This window comes from Erpetoichthys calabaricus, chromosome 17 (assembly GCF_900747795.2).
Source record: "Erpetoichthys calabaricus chromosome 17, fErpCal1.3, whole genome shotgun sequence".
NCBI lineage: Eukaryota > Metazoa > Chordata > Cladistia > Polypteriformes > Polypteridae > Erpetoichthys > Erpetoichthys calabaricus.
Genome location: NC_041410.2, coordinates 27,586,722 through 27,607,626, shown reverse-complemented (window position 1 = coordinate 27,607,626; position 20,905 = coordinate 27,586,722). Strand labels below are relative to the sequence as shown.

General features: G+C 38.5%; 1 protein-coding gene across 2 annotated transcripts; it reads left to right on the top strand.

Moving 5' to 3' along the window:
* Positions 1 to 498: 498 nt before the first annotated feature.
* On the top strand, positions 499 to 19,898 carry LOC114667333 (trafficking regulator of GLUT4 1-like). Of its 2 annotated transcripts, XM_028822604.2 has the most exons (3): positions 594 to 709; positions 5,802 to 6,188; positions 16,463 to 19,898. In XM_028822604.2, the coding sequence occupies exons 2-3, from the start codon at positions 5,826 to 5,828 to the stop codon at positions 16,610 to 16,612; spliced, it is 513 nt and encodes a 170-aa protein (XP_028678437.1). In that variant the 5' UTR covers positions 594 to 709; positions 5,802 to 5,825; the 3' UTR covers positions 16,613 to 19,898. The 2 variants fall into 2 exon arrangements, with proteins under 2 accessions (XP_051776909.1, XP_028678437.1); XM_051920949.1 differs by lacking the exon at positions 5,802 to 6,188 and having other exon boundaries at positions 499 to 1,096.
* The last annotated feature ends 1,007 nt before the right edge of the window (positions 19,899 to 20,905 follow it).

The window sequence follows — 20,905 nt, the reverse complement described above, 5'->3', positions numbered from 1 at the left end:
ATCAAGAATAATATTAACATATATACACCGGATTGTCTCCTTACATTATTTAGCTAAATTTTTGCAACATAACATGCGGACTTTATCAAAATGTAACTGGAGAATTTAACTTTGCAAATCCGCTCGAATTTGGATTCTAAGGCCCCCAAGGGGTACGGGGCCTGGGTCGGTTGCCCCACTTGCCACCCCCAAACGTCGCTCTTGATTTTAATGTATTTCTAGCAAATTGTGCCCAAATGCACATGATTATTCAGTTGGGGTTCGTTATTGTCTGGCGCTCATTTATCCAGGGATTTGCTTTGTTGCAGAAACTTCGGATAAATGGGCTGTTCGTTTAGTTTTACCTGCGTCTGAAATAGCATCTGGAAAAAGACAAACTGGGTGCGCCCCACGGCTGGGAAGCTGCGCATCGGCGTTGTGGTTTGTTTTTACGTAGTCGTTTAACTGGAAGCCTATAGGGGCGGGTGCTTTGGCTATAAAAGATGTCTCTTGGATTGCGTTTTCATTATTTGATATTCTGCATCGGTTTTTGAAAGAAATAACAGTCTTACTCCTCATCTTTCTCACTTACTATTGGATTGATGTATTTTCCTTAGTTGCTTTACGATAACCGAAGACACAACTGGTGTGCGTTTATTAACTCGGCGGTGTGTGTAGTCATCTGTACCACACACACTCTTTTTCAGTTCGTTTAGTACAAGAAGACAAGGTTCACGCACTTAGCAGCAGTGAAATGAGCAAGCCATACCCGGACGCCTGCCCGTATCCTACTGCCCCGGCGGCATGGGACCCGGAGAACAAATCCAATGCCAATATCGCACCTCCGGCTTATCAAGAACCATCTGCAGGGGGGTTCGGCATGGGATATCAAACAGGTAACCCTACAGTACCGCAGCAGAATGTTTACCCTCCAGTGCCAGGACAGTATGGTACGAACCCGATGGGCCATCCTTCAGCAGTTACCGTTCAACCAGGTGTCTACATAACTCAAGTCCCGCTGGCCCAACCGGAGCCTGACTACTTGGGGTACTCCATCTTCACCATGCTTTGCTGTTGTCTTCCAATCGGAATTGGTGCTCTTATCTACTCTATAATGGTAAGTTCAGAGTTACCCTTCAGGGAATCGATCTGCCTTGAATTTCGGCATGCCGCCTTGTTCACTGTAATGTTGATAAAGAATAAGCGGTCTAACCCAGCGACCACAGGTGCCCGAAGGCCTTGAAAGGTGCTATAAAAGCTGTATTGTGTTTTGACTTAATGTTGTGCATTTTGATCCCTGCATTTTTCAACAGTCTCACACCGTTTTCAGTTTACTCTGTGGTAAGTTGGCTTCTGTCATCATTGATACACTCAAACCTAACGGGCACATTTAGAGTTGCCTGCCAGTCTAACAGCAGGATTCACAACTTGACAAACAAAATGTTGCCTTTTAAAAAACTCACAAATGGTTCTCTACTTATCATTAACATTAACGATACCTTAATTACCCTTTTAGTAAATGCTAAACATCAATTAGGTTAGGTGTGTAGACTTTATTATCCCACAGGGATTTTTATTTGTGCCTGGAAAGTGTAAAACACAAGACAATGTTAAGAAAATAAGTCGAGACACAACTGACAATCAGTGTTATCCAAAGTACACCCGCTCAAGATCAGTACAAAGATTAATAATTACCTCTGAGTTGCCTCAAAGCTGGCATATTGTAATCTTTTTAGTTAGCCAATACAAGGTGTCATTTTGCTTGACTTCTCACTACTTTGACAGATCATAAAATAATAATTCAGAATTTGGTATTTTAGCAGCATCCCTGCAAGTCACAAAATTGAAAATGTTTATAGCTCTAGAAATAAAAGAGTTGCTCTTTATACTCGGAAATGTAAATCCGCAGCCTGATGGTAATTGGAATTTAAAGAAAAGAGGATGGAGTCTGTCTGAATGAACTGAGGTGGCCTTCTTTCTAACCTGACACAGCTCAGTGACAGAGGTCTTCTGCAAACCAACCATTTTACTGCTAATTTTACTACATTGTTAATATGGTTCATTTTCTTACTACTGTCATTGTCAATCCAGCATATAAAAGCAAATATAATGCCAGATTCAATGAGAGGCTTATAAAAAGTGCCAGTTTTGTCAACACAAACAGCTGAGCTTCTTAAGAGAGAAACTCTGTGCTTGCCTCTTCTTTTAAATTTGTTCCATGTTAAGATCAAAGTTTAGATTAGTAATTGTGGAAAAATGTGTGTAGTGCTCTACCACCTCCATTGTCTCTCCAATATTGTGATAGTGGGAGGAGGGCAACAACTGAGATCTACAGCCATGTTCTTTGTCTTAGAGTTATTTAACTGTAAAAAGGAACAATCACACCATTGAACAAACCCATCAACTATACCTCTATGGTTAACCTCGTCATCTTGTAGAAGACTCAATGACACAGTTGCCTGCAAATTTCAGGACATGTCTGCCCTGTGTGAACTGCTGCAGTCACTTGTATATTAGATAAGGAAAAGAGGTGATAGACAGCAGTCTTGCTTGTGGTTTTCTAAAAAAATTATTTAAGCGGGGCAGAATGGTTGCTCTGAGCCTAGTGATCTGAACTGGCAATTGGAAGGTTGCAGGTTCAAGTCCCATAAACACCAGAAGTCACTGTACTCTGTTGAGGCCCTTAACCTGAAATTACTTCATCCTGGATATGACGTTAATCTGCATCCAGTCTTGCAAGTAGACCATCCAATCTGCAGGGAAAAACTTGGGGGGTTGGTACTCCAGCCGTCATAAAAAACCTCACACTGTTCCATCTGAACTAGTGTGGTGCTGAGGTGTCACCTGTCTCAAGACTGCACTACGGTCCTAATCTGGGATCTTCAGGTGGTTTGTCATGTGGTGGGTGCAGCAGCACGCTGTATCAGCACATGCTCCACTAATCTATTTAAGCCATATATATATATATATATATATATATATATATATATATATATATATATATATATATATGGTTGAAATAGTTTACTGTCAAATAAATGCAAAGAGTACGCGACACGTGTTTCGCCCTCATTCTGGGCTCAATGGTAGGTAACCACCCGTACAATCAGATTGTGACACAGACTACGAATGCCGTGATATATATATATATATATATATATATATATATATATATATATATATATATATATATATATATATATATATTTGCAGTTGGAGATCCACAAAGGGAGAAAAAACGAATCACGTATCATAAAATAGTTTTATTCCTGAGCTTTCAACCCCTATCAGGGGTCTTCATCAGAGGATAATGCTTAGACTTACAAGAATCAAAGGCAATATATAGTAACACATTCAGTATGGGGGGGGGGGGGGGGGGTTGGGGTGGGTGGAGCTGACTAAGTCCGTATGATCAAAAGGGGGGGGGGGGTGTATCGTTAAATTAAAGTGCATATGTCCTTCTTAAGTTGGCATATGCTGGATTTATGTCCAAGTGTCTGTTGATGGCGTTTTCATATATATATATATATATATATATATATATATATATATATATATATATATATATATATATATAAAAGAAAGCTATTATCACTCACTCTTTGTGTTCTGTAAAAAGTCCAGAATCAAACCCACCACGTTAGGATTAAAACAGAAAGTTTGTCAACTAAAATGTGGGGCCGGATTGTATTACCACGGGAAGAAGTATGATTTGTCAGCAAATGTTATTTGGATGAAAGATCATTAAATGGGGTGGCGCAGTGGGTAGCGCTGCTGCCTCACAGCTGGGAGACCTGAGGACCTGGGTTCGCTTCCCAGGTCCTCCCTGTGTGGAGTTTGCATGTTCTCCCCGTGTCTGCGTGGGTTTCCTCCGGGCACTCTGGTTTCCTCCCACAGTCCAAAGACATGGTGGATTGGTGATTCTACATTGGCCCTAGTGTGTGCTTGGTGTGCCCGGGATTGGTTCCTGTGTTGGCTGGGATTGGCTCCAGCAGACCCCCGTTACCCTGTGTTCGGATTCAGCTGGTTGGAAAATGGATGGATGGATCATTAAATGAAAGTACACATAATCAAATGCATGGTTTTATAAAATGCCACACTCCCATCAATCCATTATTTAACTAACCGTTTAATTTTTAATTAATTTCTAAATAATATCAAAATCGTATTAAAAATGTGCAAATTAAAATGTTACAATATCATTCCAAAAGCGTTGATCACTTCATCTTTGTCCGAGATACTACTCGTGGTCGAGGAAGGAAGCGTCAGCGACGCAGGACTTGCTTATTCCACAGCTTGTGCTGTCTGATGTTGTAAGATGCTACGGCGTAGGAGTTCAGTTTCTGTAGCCCAGGAAAACTTTGCTCATTCTAAACGATAGCGAAACTTCTGGTTTATATCTAGGTATGTTGTTAAATTTAAATTCTACTTCCTGTTCTTCCATCTTTAATTGGTTATGGTATCTGCTAGTACGATTCATAGTTCATAGCGTCATATTGCCAATGAGTTTAGTGGAGTCGAGTAACTGAGGCGAGCGTCAGCATAACGTAACCGTTATGCGTGTTACCACAAGTGCAAGAATTTCCAACTGTTTTCATTTTAAATATACGATTTATTAAAATGAGATGTCAATAGCATATATTTTCTGTGAAGCAACTTAAGAAACCTTAACGCCCAAGGCTTTCTGTCAGTTCTTAAAACAGTAAACGCTGGAGATAGTTTTGAAGCCGTTTCATTCAAATGCAACCTACACAGAAGATTTGCTAAAATACCTCATGGGGGTGCCATTGCAGTAAAAATCAACCGTTACTACCTCACACTTATATTTATATAATCTTATTTTTTCCGCTTATCAGCCTGGAAGATTAATTGCGTGCACGTTTCAGAAACAAAAACTAATAATAATGAATAAAAAAACATTATAGTCATCTACAAAATTGATCAATAATTGTGAAAAAGGATTACATTTACAAACAACGCTTCACATGTAGGAAGAACACGTACATTGCTTTCTTCTTTTTTCGGCTACTAATTTGTATTTATTATAAAATAAAAGCCACTAACGTACACCGATAGGCCTATACCTTAGCATCATATATTTGAAAGAAAACAAACATGGACACCAAACCCCATCCCCAAAACTGACAATGTACGAAAATTTTCGATATTTTAGTTTCATAAAGACAGCCAAAGTACAGTTCAAAGTTTTACTTTTTAAAAGAGCTTATGCCGAATTGGATTGTCCGCGAATGTCTCCACATTACGCAGTTTTCTGAGTTTCTTAACACTTTCGCGTGTTATATTTCGATAGCTTGCCCTCACCAATGTACTTGAGTATTCAGTTTGGGTTTCATTTTGCCTGGCGCTCACACATCCCGGATGATTCTCTGGTACATAAACTTTAGATAGCTGGGCTGTCGGTTTAGTTTTATAATATCTTAAATAGTAACATTTACACGAAGTCAAACTGTAGACTTCGCGGTTGAGTAGTGGCGCACCTGCGACTTGGTTTGCTTTTACATAGCCGCTTAACTGGAAGTCTAAGGGGCGGGTGCTTTGACTGTAAAAGAAGCTCCTTCTGTTCTGCACTCGTTATTTGACACTTTGCGTCGAATTTTTGAAAGAAGCAGAAGTCGCAATTCTCTTCTTTATAACCTTTTAAGCTAAAGTCGATTTATTGGGTTCATGTACTTTAAAGCAACTTCCCCAGTTGCTTTAAGATAACCGATGACGCAATTTCCGTGAGTTTATTAACTTCGCGGTGTGTCTAGTCATCTGTGCCACACACACTCTTTTCAGTTCGCTTAGTACAAGAAGACAAGGTTCACGCACTTTGAAGGAGTAAAATGAGCAAGCCATACCCGGACGCCAGCCCGTATCCTACTGCCCCGGCGGCATGGGACCCGGAGAACAAATCCAGTGCCAATATCGCACCTCCGCCTTATCAGGAACCATCTGCAGGGGACTTCGGCATGGGATATCAAACAGGCTACCCTCCACAACCTCCGTATCATGTTTACCCTCCAATGCCAGGACAGTATGGTGCGACTCCGATGGGCCATCCGGCAGCGGTCACCGTTCAACCAGGTATCTACATAACTCAAGTACCGCTCACTCACCCGGAGCCTGACTACTTGGGGTACTCCATCTTCACTATGCTTTGCTGTTGTCTTCCGATCGGAATTGCTGCTCTTATCTACTCTATAATGGTGAGTACAGTGTTAACCTTCCAATATCTAATTGAAAGCCGTCCTGTTTACTGCAATGTTTAAAAAGAACGGTTTAAGGACCCAATGGTCTAATCAATCGACCGAAGGTTAATAACCACTGACAACTAAAATGTTACCGGAGACGAGCTTCTTTACATAAATGACTCTTCCGTGTATATGTTTACAAAAGTTAACCTGCCTAATAAAAAAAAGAAATGCTTTGTTTTGGCAACGTGAAGTGTTTTGAGAGAATCTTTGCCTTGCCAGGTGCTATATAAAAGCTGTATTATGTTTTGACGTGTGTTATTTAAGTACAGGTATTTTGATCCATGCAGTTTTAAGCAGACCTCACCTTTTTTCTGGTTACATTGCAGTCTACAGTGGGAGTCAACAGCATAGGGCGTCTTAACAGCACCATAGGCCCTTGGGCAAGTAGTGGGGCAGTGGCCCCTGTTTTGATAGCAAAACAGAAACATCCATAGGCATCAGGAACTTTGTGTGCACGTATGCTCCTGGGGCCAGTGCCCAGTGTGCCCATACGTAAAGATTGCCCTGGGTATGACTGGACATTAATCCATAACTGAGTACACTCACACCCACTAAGCACATTTAGAGTTGCCTGTCGATCAAACAGCATGTTTCAGGACTATGGGAGAAGCAAAATGTGATCATTTACAAGGCCCATAAAGTGCTTCTCCACTTATCAGTATATCACCAGGTTTAACTAACTCATTTAACCCTTTAGAAAAAAAAAAGCAGAACATGAATTATCACGGAAAGATCTGCCATACTGTAACAAAGGAATATGATTTGTCAGTAGAGGTTATTTGGATGAAAGATTAAATGAAAGTCCTGGATATCCGTACACATTAACAACATTTACCATTTTGTAAAATGCCACACTTCCTTCACTCTATCCATGTACAGAATATGCTTAGATCTTTTAGAAATGTTATTAAAGGCCTATCAAAATATTTTTTAAAATGCTCAAATTAATGTTTTATAATTCATAATGGTACTTACCTTGGCAGTGACGTTCATGTCTCTGGTGATTCTTCTTATGAAGTCGGATGGATTGGGAGAGCATGTGGGGGTCATGAGGTTGCTGGAAAGGAGTGTGTTGCACTCCCGATATGCAAAAGGACAAGGGTCCAAGTCTTTAGAGTGCTGGTGCTTCCTGTCTTGCTATATGGTTGTGAGACATGGATGCTATCCAGTGACCTGAGATGAAGACTGGACTCCTTTGGTACTGTGTCTCTTCAGAGATTCTTGGGTACCGTTGGTTTGACTTTGTGTGTAATGAGTGGTTTGCTCATGGAGTCCCAAATGAGACACATTACCTGCATTGTGAGGGAGCGTCAGTTACGACACTACAGCCATGAGGCGTGATTCCCCGGGGGTGATCCAGCTCGTAGGATCCTCATTGTTGGGGACCCGAGTGGCTGGACCAGGCCAAGGGGACACCCATTTAACACCTGGTTGCGGCAGATAGCGAGTCATTTCCAGATGGTGGGACTGGACAACATGTCTGCCTGGGGGTTTGCCAACCAGGATCCTGTTTCGTTTTATGGTGGGTGTGGGAACGCGCTGTACCAGTGCATGCTCCCTAACTTGACTTGACTTGAATGGTATATTACACAGGCAATTAATCATTTGATTTTTTCATGCGTTTATGTTATTGATTTATTCCATTTACACCGCCCTAACCCCCACTTCACTACTATAAGACAGTGTTTTTCAGGAAGTGAATTGATTTGTAATTTAAACATGTGACGGAAACTGTAAAACAGTTCTAAAGCCTGAAATGACAAACTGCTTGTTAGATTTTCCAAAACGTTTTACTTCATTAAAAAAGTCACAAAACAAATCTTTTTTTTAATTTGTTTTATTCTTTTTGAATATTTTGTTATTGTTACACTGTTTTGTAAACCTGTCAGTACAGTACTAACAACTGATAGAAAGTACAGTATTGTAAGCTTAAGATGGTGACGTCTAGCATTGTGTGTCCTCAGTTTTGTTCTTTAATTTTATTTTATGTATTTATTTTTGGTTTGTGTATCTGGCGTCTTTTTTTTTTTTTTTACTAAAATGAATGTGCTGCTCAACACCCAATGGAGAGATGGCTTGTGGATCTTTTGGCTTCCTGGTATCAATGGCAGTCTGCACAGACTTGCTGTAGACAGGGGTGGATGGAGAGCTGATTTGAAATACTGTGGCGACGTGCACGTTCAAAGCTGCAGTGTGTTTCTGTTGCTTTGTCTTTAAAGGTGGGGTGTCATTTGTTCTAAATCCTTATGAGTAATGTAACATTCTTCAGCAGCGACGTCTAAGAACTGAGCTGCACAACGTGAACTGAATGGCTACTGCAGCGTTTCTCAACCTTTAAGTATTTGCTACCTGAGTTTTCATAACAGTTTTAATTGAAAGGAGCACACTAATACCAATTTGTTCTTTTTAAATTAATGATATATCATAGATGCATATTTTATTATACCTACTTAACTTTTATCGACATTTATCTAACTCTATATTTATTTTTCTAGTATCAGAATGTAATTTAAGTTAATTTGTTTTGGTTTCAATCGATGCATTTTTCATATTTTCGATTCTTGTTTTCTTTTTTCACATCTTCGCGCCCCCCCTTTTTGTTACTTCGCGCCCCACACAGATTGAGAACCACTGGGCTACTGAATGACATGTAATTTATTATTTATGGGTGGGATGGTAGCACAGTGGTTTGTCCATACTTACTTCATGGATCCAGCATTCTAGGTCAGAATCGAGCACCTGGTCATTGTCAATTTGGAGTTTGCATGTTCTCCCTGTGTCTGTATGGGCATTTCCTGTTTTCTTTCCAAATTCCAAAGATGTGCAGGGTGTTTCAACTGGCAGCTGTAAACGGGTGTCAATGTCCTGTGAGAAACAGGTGACCAGTCCAAGATCAGTTCCTGTCTTGTGCCCACTGCTTCTGGGGTAGACACAGGCTTATCATGACTTTGAAATGGGTAACTGCATTGGGAAATGAATGGCTGGATAGATTATACGATACATTCATGACTCATCTTCTTTTATGACATGGTGATGGGGCTAAGAGTTTATCACAACAGCATCAGGGGCAAGGAGGGAACCGGTCGTGGGCAGGACCACAATCAATCACAACTTACACACACTCATTCATAAAAAGCCAGTTCAGAAATTGTAGTAATTCTTACATGCAGATTCCTGAGATAAAAGAATATTCAGAGCACTCCAAGAATACTTGCAGTCACTACACAGGTGGTGGACATATTGGGAGTTGAGCTCGGGTCCCTGGAGTTGTGTGGCAGCAAGACTAATCACTGTGCAGCTATGTTAGGCATATATGCTTTATACGTAAAATTAGGAAATATATAATTGTTTAAAAAATCATTATTCATAATGTTAAGAAAAATACAAAGTTTTAGATCACAAGGCGGCCTTAAATTCACAGAGAGCAAAGGACCTTCTTTTTAATCCATAAATCAAATTATATGGCTACCATAAATGTTTTGCGTCAGCAGCAGTTATTGGATGTTTTATTGAATTTAGTGCCACTATACTCAAAAATTATTTTGTCACTGTAGGCTGCCAAAGACAACCCGACATTTGTCTTTTTAAGAAGAACGTCACAGGAAAATGGAGTCAGAACTGTCAAAACAAGTCAGGAATAGAAATTCACCACTGCGTTCAAAGTATTATCTCGCTCTGGATGACCAACCTTTGGCAGACAGCAAAAAGCAGAAGAACAGTAATAAATATTGTGGCGTCAAAAAAATGTATGGTCTATATACAACATTTCAAAATACTGTATGGCTCTATTTATTTGGTGTGTCAAATGACTGGAGAAGTCAACAGCCATTTTAGAGGAATTTCACTAGCAATAAACAAAAGATGAAAATAAAATCACCAGGGGCCTCATGTATAAACAGTGCATATGCACAGAAATGTTGCGTACGAACGTTTCCACACTCAAATCGCGATGTATAATACCTAAACTTGGCGTAAAGCCACGCACATTTCCACGGTACCTCATACCCTGGCGTACGCAATTTCTCAAAGCAGTGCTACTGTTCCTGTGTGGTCACGCTTTCTTTCTTAGCTCCACATTCCTGACGAGGCTTTATAAATACACTGAAACTAACTGCATATTGTTTATTAGTGTAATGCATCTGATTGTAATTAACCTGCAGCAATATAATGGTCCAGGGAATAGCCATAGTATTCCAAATACCATAACTGCTTTAGCGTTGTAACTCTCACTGCATCTTCTTCTTCTTTCAGCTGCTCCCGTTAAGGGTTGTCACAGCAGATCATCTTTTTCCATATTACTCTCACTGCACCACTCAGAGTATTTATATCACTGTATCTGAGTGGGGAATCACAGCAGCAGCTGATCAGAAAGAGAATTATCGGTATACAGCATGAAGCAGATGTTGACTCAGCCACGGCAAAACGCTTTAGAGACTTCCCAGTACGGACTTCGCGGTTTAGAAAAAGTTTCATCCCAGGAACTCTAAATGCACTCAATCAGTCCATCAAGTGCTCCTTGTAGAACTGTTTACTTATAAGTACAATCACCTTACTGTAAACTTGCACTACAGTTATAATATTGTACAACCTGTGCCACTTTATAAAGCGCGTATTTACATATGATGACGGTATTCATTTTTAAGATGAAATGCAAAACTTTAACTTCATTTAAATAATCTGTATTGTTAATAATTAAACATGTGAGGACACGGTGCTGCAGCGCTGGCTAGTTCATGGATTGTTCCTGCATTGCGTTGTATTCTTGCGCTGACGCGACACTGGAAAGATAGACGGATAGAATAATTAAACATATACTACGAAGATATTTCAATGTTCCTTAAAAGTTTTGAAGAATCGGCGTTCTAAGCTTACAAATGGCTTCACGTCTATTACAGAGCTGATTGTGTGGCGATTGGGTATTTGGAGAAATAAAAGTAAAGACAGGAATTGGAGGTTAGTACATTTGAAAGAGACAGTACTGCTGTGATAAATTACGTCATTGAAGGTCGCACATGGCGCAGCAAGACTCTTGCATGAGATATGAACAAGCACTGCGCCACCGTGTTCCCATGTTTAATAACATGCTTTCATTCCTATCATCATGGAAAAGATATCACGTATGCATCTCAGTATTTTAATTATTCAGAGAGCTGTAATATCACAAATGTAATGGATTATGTGTCCTGTCAGAGAAAGAGAAAGCCCGTTTAAGAAGCAGGTAGTGATTCACACACAGAGCACAAAGAAGATCAAATACAGAACAAAGCATTTAACGTCCTACTTTAGTTAAAATGGGATTTGAGAAACTAGTAAATTAAACGATTTTAAGATGAAGTTTATGATGTTCTACTTTAATGGCAAATAAACTACGTGATTAAAGTGGAAATTTCGAGATTAAAGTTGACATTTCGTGCTTTTTTCCCACTGTGTGCCTATTTTTTTTGTCTGTACCCTAATAAGCTTTCATATGACACTCAGACGGTGGGCTACGACTTGCCTTTTAACGGCGACTTTGATATGTGATTTCTTTTTTATTTCGGGCACTGTGCGACTTTGTGAACTTGAGCTTTCGAATTTCTCCGACACTCTGTCACTCGATCAACTTCCTTTTGTTGATTATACCACTGTTTAAACCAACAAATAGTACGTTTTTCCTTTGCCTCCACTTGGTATTCGCTGAAATTCTTATATTTTCCCCCGTGCTTTTCCCATTGTCTTTTCTCAGAAGGCTATTTATATCGATTTGCATATTCAAAGTGGCGTAATTCTGGGAGGAGTTGGGGCGGGACAGAAGGCGCGTGCACGTGCGTTACTTTTCACGCTGATCGGGATTTATGTACTGGAAGAACGTGAAAGTTTGTGTACACACAGATTCCTGCATCTGGATTTTTCTGTGCATACGCACATTCCCGCTTTTGTGCTTACGCCATGTTATAGTGTGAGTTCTACGCACGGCGTTATACATGAGGCCCCAGGTGAACTTGCATGCTTAATGCACTGAGGTTGTTGTATTTATTTATATATTTACTAGCTGCATCATCTGTCAAACATCTGTCATAACAGAAACAATTTATAAATATTTGATATCTCTTGTGTAACTTGTTCCTTTTGTATCCTTTTGTTTCCAAACCTCTCTTGACCAGAGCGTGTTTCCATAAAGTCTGTTTCTCAGTCTCTGTCATTTTGAGGCATTGAAGGTGACTCTCAGTGTGCCTCCTATGCCTATAGTTCTCCTCATGTGGCTCACATTCAAACTTTCTCCTTCCATCCTGTCTCAAAAGCCAATCTGACTAATCACATCAAAGCCAAGCAGACCAATCAGATTGTTTTGAGGGACTCAGCCACACACAGACCTGGGGATTTTATTATATAGTAGATTTCATTGTTTGTTGTATTTTTGTATATATCTGGGTCTCTTTGTCCTAATAACTATAGATAATGAAACAATACAGTAGGTCATTTAACTTCATTTTGGCTTTACGGCATGAAGTCTGCCAACTCTACAGTTCTTCAGATCAGTCAACTCCTGTCTTATTGAAGGAAGATGAAAATGACACCTCTGTCACCTTGCAGAGTATTTCAGTTGGGTTCACTTTTTCTTCCAACAGAATCACAAGGTACACATTACTTTAGCAAAAACATTTTATCATTGTGGCAGAACCCCAAGATGAGATCACAATTTGAAAACAACCTTCTAGAACTGTGACACACGCATGCCTCTTTGGCAAGACGTGCTGAAAGACAAATCCCTTCATCATATCACATTCTTCTGCTGATCTACAGTATTTTGCACCACTGGACATGCAGTCCTCTACTACCCAGCTCGATAAGTGGTGTTTTGCTACTAAATGTGACAATAGCACATGCTGAATGGAAAAGTGGATAGGACCGACATGCTTTGTTTGGGCTGAATGGCCTGTTCTCACCTAGATTGTTCTAATGTTCTAATGATTCATGAGCTTGTTTTTCTTTCACTGTGTCACTGTACCAGTGACTTATGTGGCATACCAAATCATATTAGACATCATCGCTCATAAAAGAGCATCATTTTAAGGTAACAATTTTGTTTACTACACTTGACCAGCCAACACACCCCACTTGAAACAAACGGAGGTCTCATGTTTTAGCCATTCTTTCATAACAGTGGACAATGAAGATTTTGCTTCCTGAAAGTTTTTGGGTGTATCTTATGAATTTTATTCTGCTGATGACAACAGTCCTCTTTAAATTACCTGTTGCATACTTTTTATTGCAATCGCATGTGTTTCTTATTTCATCTCATATTTTAAGTCAACTAATATGTTGCCTACAAAGTAAACTATTTTGTTTAGTCCAGGCATGGCTTTGGGTTGTGAGTATGACCCACAACAATGGGGTCTTTTTATTCTCACTGTTAAGCCTGAAAACTGCCTTGTTACACCGACAATGTTCACCCTTCGTTACCCATCGGCTATGCAGTATACAAGAAAGTAACCTACAAAAATATGGAGATGTTGTTGAAACATATACTGTACAATAACTACAAGTGGAACATCTGTGGTGATCTCAAAGTAGTGGCACTGTCAAAACAAAAGCAGCTCAGTTAATCTAGTACAGCAAATGGGACAGCCATTCTAAAGAGTATCATTACATTACAATGAACTGGCCCATTCTTAAGCATTTGGCTTCAGGGCAGAAAGGTGTGGTATAAAAACCACTTACTGTCCCAACAAAGATATTTTTGTGTTGTTTTCATATAAAGTTTAAACTGACAGAAAATTTTGTGAAATTGATGAACAACGAAGGTGAAGGATTTCAATAATTAAGACAGATGTTTCCACAAATAACTGATGCCAAGATTAAGAAAGGCATTTTCTTTGTTCACAAATCAGACACATCATCATCAGATCTGCTAGTGGAAGACATTCAAGTATGTTGTTGAGAATTTTCTTGTTAACTACACAACACCAAACAACATCCAGCTGTTTGACAACATTCTTCCAGCAAACAAAACCAAGAAGTGTAACATATCAGTAAAGATTCATCTTCTGCACTCACAGTTGGACTTCTTCTTCCCTGTTAATCTTAGTGCAGTCAGTGATGAACATGAGGAAAGGTTTCACCAGGGCCTTGCAATGGTGTGTTAGGAAACATGGAATCCGTCAATGATGACCAACTATTGTTGAACATTGAAATAAGGGACATCAGATACTGAGTACAAAGGAAAATCTACAGAAAATTATTTTTAGCTCAATTGAATTAATGGGATTCTTCTGCATCATTAAAACATTAAATATGCTGAATTCAATAAAAAAAAAACATTTTTATTGCTTAATTGAAGCTGTCTAGCATTATCACCAAATTTATTCCAGGAAGTAAAACTTTTGGAAAACAAATCTGTTGTCCAGTATAACTAAGCAGCAGTGTCGGACTTCAGTCTTTAGCAGTAAGCTTTATGAGTCTGCTTGGCTCCCAGCTGCCATTGCTAGCAGGTCCTGTATGACTCGTTCTGCTTTTATCTCCTCAGTTGCTCAGCCAACTTTCATGAATCATTTCAAACTCTCTTGAACTTCTATCTACCTTTTTAAGCTGTTCATCACATTTCAACAGTTGAACCCAGTTGAAGTTTATTGTCTGCCTTATGACCAATGTACAGTATATTCTGCTGTATGGCCAATGCTAATGTGGGCTAAGCTGCTTTTAGCAACCCTGAAAATGATTTTAGACAGTTGTGGTATGTTAAGTTATATTTATATATATTTTCCTTTTAAAAAGTCAAGTGGTGACATACTGGTTAGTGTTGCCTTTACCCAGCTGATGGGGCCTGGGTTTAACCTAGTCATTGTTAGTTAGTATGAGTTTTGCACAATGATGATGGGTTTTGTATTTTGATTTTTTTAACCACTTACTATGTGCCTTTTAGAGTACTTTGTTATTGTGAAACACCTTTGCGAGTGAGTATATGGGTGTGCCATCATGTTCTTTTTATGTTTGGTTCCTATTTTGCTGTCTTGATAGTTTTCGACTCTCACTGACCCCTGAAAAAACAGTGGGTTCAAAAACTGTGTCAATTAATAGACCTTTCATTGGAAGATCAATGGTACATATAATTTTTTTTACATTTTCAATTAATATGAGGGTAATTCTGAAAGTAAAGGAAATTTGAAAAATACTGAACAGAATGAAAGAATAGAAGTTGACACAATACAATATGCTTGCAGTGGCTTATAAATAGTTCAGACACACACAGCGTAGTGCTCTGCCATTAGTCTTGTTGAAGCCAGGCTCAAATAAACATGGACAGTCTGCTGTGGGATTGCACCGTTTTTGAGCATAGTGAGATTTCTTTGGGTAGAGAGAGTGAAACCTGCTGGAATTCACTGAAGGATGTTGGTTTGTGCAAATCAGTAAACTGTTTGGGTATTCATCTTGTACAAACTTTACTGTAGCTGAAGTCATCATATACACTATGGCATGTGCAGATCCATAGCTGATATACAAATTTGTACTAATAGCAGACAACGTAATCCATGGGTCTTCTCTGATAAAGATATTTTCCATATCAATGTGGTCTTGTGTATATGACTTTGATGGTCGACCAGATCGAATACCATCGGTTACACTTGTTTTTCCCCCTTTAAACCTTTCTACCCATTTATAAACTTTTCAGTGATTCATGCTGTTCTCACTTCAATACTAAGCCAACATCTTTGCTGTTTGTTACTCAAACTACAGACCCTGATGCCCTTATCATCTTATTCAGTTGCCAATCTGTCCTTCTCCCTCTTTTTCTATCCTTGTTAAATCAGTTCACCCTCTTTTCTCAACACAGTAACAGACACCTTTGAATGAAGTCCTCAGTTTCCTGACAATCTGTCACATGGAACAGACATCGTTCTGCAAAAAAGTTTCCCTGACATTTTCCCTGAGAAAGCTGTTTTATTTTGGCCATGTGTGGATGTAAAGGAACCTAAGCTAAGGGAGATGACCATAAGTAAATGTTGCTGAAAATGGGGCTTTGCGGCATTATGTGAACAATAAATTAAAAACCAGTCATTTCAACCAGTAATAGTCATTATAAACACAAATAATGCCTTGACTATGTTTTTAAATCAATTTAAAGGTATCTTGTTAAAAAAATATTGATTTCCGGGTGACCCTAAACGTTTGACTACTAATATAAATAATGAAATGAGGCAAAAAGTGTCAACAGAAAAATAAAAAATATTGTTCTTTTTGTCTTGTAGACCCGAGATGCCAACAACATTGGGAACCTGGACCTGGCAAGAAAGCACTCCCGAACTGCCCGTATTCTGAATCACACTGCCCTGGGCATCGGCATCTGCTTCGTCATCATTTGGATCGGCATTGTGATTGCAATAAATGTTATTCATTGAGTTTTCTTCCTTGTATGTCGTCTTTGCACTGCTGATGGACTGATGATAAAAACATTCTACTGCAAGAATATTTCGTAGCGCTTTAGTTTTGTTTCCAAAGCTGGCCTTCTGTAACATGTATGGAGTATATAAAGCAAAAGAAATTCTGTTTCAAATGCTTCCAATGTAATTTTATAAAAACGTTGATTTGCCTAATGCCAAACTTGAACTAGATGGTTTAAAGTAATTATTTCAATTCTTGCAGATATTTGCTGGAATTTAAAGCAACAAAAACATTGTACTTCTGTGTAGCTCTCCATCTCCACCTTTAGATGATACAAGGTTTCACCAGGAATTAATACTGTATAGAGAGCAATAATGGCTTTAGGCACACAAAAGTATAGGATGGGTAGCCCCCCGTGAGAGCAAGTGCATGTCTGACTGAAAGTGTAGCTATCGACATTCTACATTACAAAAGGGACAAGAATAAAATGCACATCTCATCCCCTCTCAGGTGGAATCTCATGAGTTGTAAATGCATGTCCAGTGCTGTCCTGTTGTGGTGAAACAGCACCTTCCTTCGGAACTGTTTCTGGGTAATTTCACTTTGATTTTATAACATACTTCAAATGAATGTATTGCTGATAAGCCTTATAGCTTATTAAAGGTAGATGTTGTATTATGCAAACTATTTGCCTTAATTACATTTGGTCTGAATGCTTTTTTGTAAATTCTGTAGAGTCGAGTATTATGTACAGATTCCATTTATTGCAATATAGCTATAAAGGGGTAGTTTACCCTCTTTAATAGGTTCGTTTAGTAAAACACTAATCAGGGCTCATAGTGAAACCCCAGACTTACAGTATGTCTGTTGCTTTGATTAATAATCTGTTTTTCATTCTCCAAAATGTGTATTTTCCAAGAGACTTAATAAACTGAAAATCTAATGGATCTACTATGCTTTCAACAACATATTGAGGGTTGCCATTGTATTTTCCAAAAATGTTCTTTTCTTCAATGACAAAAATAACCTGCTTACATGGCCTACTTTTATGATGTGGTCCTTAACCCTTTACTTTCATACTCACTGGGGGTTAGATTAAGCAGCCGCATTTCCTTAAAGTCTTCAAAGACCTGAAATTAGAAATACATCACCACACTGCAACACAATAGTCTCATCATTTTCAGGTTAAACTGGAAGTCACACATTAATATATCATGAGAGAACAATACAGAATGTCACTTCATTTTGGACTATAGAAATAATTTATGAGGAAAACAAAACATGCAAATATTCAAAGAACATTGTGTTCATAGAAGGAGTAGGATAGATAGTAGAAGATAGGGGCGGTTCAGCTTAACAATATTAAGGTATATCGATTTTCAGAAGCAGCAGATATAAAAATGGTTTGTTTCATCGATAATGGGCTGGGAGGTGTGATAATGAAGGGACTTGTACCGTTAAACAATGAGAAATCATTGCACAATGTTAAAAAGACTTTTAGTTGCAATCAGAAATATTCAACCCCTTCACCTCAAAAGACATTATAGTGATATGAATCAAGGTTAATGAAAATATATGACAGAAATCCTCATTAAACAATAAAAAATTATTTTAAGAGCATAAATTCACTTAAGTTTGAGTTCAAATGAAAAATGTAACTCTTTTCATAAATCTGCATGTGCACTTTCATTCAACCCCCAACTTCAGTACTTTGCGGAGCATCCTTTAGTCTTTATAACTTCTAATAATCATTTTCCGTAAGTGCTGACAAGCTTCTTGCGCCTCTCTGTTGGAATCTTGGAATCCACCTAAGATTTTCAATGGGATTTAAGTCTAGGGACTGAGAAGGCCACTCCAGGACATTACAGGATCAATTTCTTAACCAAACTTTGGTCAACTTAGAGGTGCACTTGGGATCATTGTCTCACTGGAAAGTTTAATGATTTCTAAGATTCAATTTGTGAACAGAAGGCATCACATTCCTCTTTAAAATGGCCAGATATTTCTGGGAATCCATGATGCCAGTTGCACAGTCAAGATTTCCAGTTTCTGCAGCAGAAAAATATCCCCACATCATCACTGACCCACCTCCATGCTTGACTGTGGGGATGGTATTCTTTTGGTTATAAGCCTGACCTACCACTGGTCCTTGTGGCTAAACAGTTTCAGTTTAGTTTCATCAGTCCATAGAACTGTTACCCAAAACTCTGTAGGCCTATCCACATTTCTCCTGGTATATACTAGTTGACCTTTGATAGTCTTTGTGGTCAAGAGTGGAGTGCATCTTGGAGTGCAGCCATGAAGTCCTTGTTTATTCAGTGCTCATATTATAGTTGCTACTGAAACACTTGTCCCGGCCTTCATCAGGTCATCCTATGGGTGTTTTGCAGTTTTCTTAGCTGTTCTGACTAATCTTTTAAGGGCTGCTGATGAACCTGTAGGCTTTCTCCCTCAGACAGGCAGGTTTGCAGATGTGCCATAAGTTTTAAACTTCCTCATACTTCTCCCAGTGGTGCCTCTTGGAATGTTCAATTTTTGGGGGATCTTCTTATACCCAATGCCTTTCAGGTGCAATGAAATAATTTCCTCCCTCGGGTTTTGTGAAAGCTCCATAGTCTTACTAATGATTGCAACTCACCTTCAACACCTTCATGGTTGGGTTTATATATGCATCACAGTTGAAGCCAATTAAGGATTATTATTGAATTTCCAAAGGCTTAATTGTGTTTTAGCTTTACTTTAGCCCATAAAAGCTAGCAGAAGGTTCTAAAAGCAGCAATATTATATAGGGGTTGAATAACTGTGACATGGCTATATTAATAAAATATCCTGTTACTCATGAATACTACATCATGCATTTTCTTTGTTGATTTTACATATAACTCAACTGATAAAGAAGTCATCCAAAGCAAAATCTAGCTCTTTGAAAAAACTTTCATTGGTAAATCACCACAATCTTTGAGGGGTTAAATATTTCTGATTACAACTGTAAGCTAATGTCAGCTGTTTATTAAATTGTTTGAAAAGGGGTTCATCATTTGTGTGGGGATATCTTATCTGTAAATGTCCCCTCAAAGTAGTAACTAATAAAACTTCAGTGATGTAAAGATGTTCCCACTTTGTATAACATTTCTTTTCTTTTTTTATATTTGATGAATTATTGTTTTCATTTTTGGCATTTTGGTTATAAAATACATTGAAGAATCGTCTCCAAGATAAATCATTCCATTTGTTTCATATATCGCATCTAAAAGAATTGTAACCTTTGTAAATTAAATGAATAAATTCTAAACATCATATGTGTTTTTGTAAGTATCTGTTCTGTGAATGAGTTTTCATGTTGCATTTCTGATTTACTTTGGAAAAGTAAAATTGGTGTACTTGTCAAAGGACTGTGTATATACACACACGCTAACTTTAAAGCTGCTTTGTCATCAGGACAGCAGAGAGCTCTCTGTCTAGCTACCATATACTGTCTCTATCTATCTATCTATCTATCTATCTATCTATCTATCTATCTATCTATCTATCTATCTATCTATCTATCTATCTATCTATCTATCTATCTATCTATCTATCTATCTATCTATCTATCTATCTATCTATCTATCTATCTATCTATCTATCTATCTATCTATCTATCTATCTATCTATCTATCTATCTATCTATCTATCTATCTATCTATCTATCTATCTATCTATCTATCTATCTACCCAGACAGAAAGAGTATTCACCCTTTGGAAGTTTTCACACATCATTGCTATCCAGTGTTGAATCAGAATGTATTTAGTTTGTCTTTTTCAACAATGTTGAACAAAAAAGACACTTTAATGTCAAATTTAAATCAGATCTCTGCAAAGAGGTCTAAACTAATTACAAATACAAAACACGCAAAAAAAAAAATGATTCCATTACTGTTCAACCCCTTTAATCTAATTCGGTGGAGACAGAAGAGAAGCCTTCTGTAGTGAGTGTCATGGATGTGAACGTTGAGTCGGGTAGGAGTTTTTTGATCTTCCATGTTTCTGTTGATGAAAAGGAAGGAAGGGCATTAGCACTCTGTTTCAACCCACTATCTTCCATTGTTTCACGCCCTATCAAACCCTTTGGCTGTTCCCTATTGTGTATTGTTCCCACGTGTGATTCTATCTATCTATCTATCTATCTATCTATCTATCTATCTATCTATCTATCTATCTATCTATCTATCTATCTATCTATCTATCTATCTATCTATCTGTCTGTCTGTCTGTCTGTCTGTCTGTCTGTCTGTCTGTCTGTCTGTCTGTCTGTCTGTCTGATTCCTGCT

Bases quoted from the DNA above. Each gene is read 5' to 3' on its own strand.
- LOC114667333 (XM_051920949.1), top strand. From the start codon at position 734: ATGAGCAAGCCATACCCGGACGCCTGCCCGTATCCTACTGCCCCGGCG. The intron at 1,097-16,462 runs GTAAGTTCAGAG...TTTGTCTTGTAG, and splicing joins CTCTTATCTACTCTATAATG to ACCCGAGATGCCAACAACAT.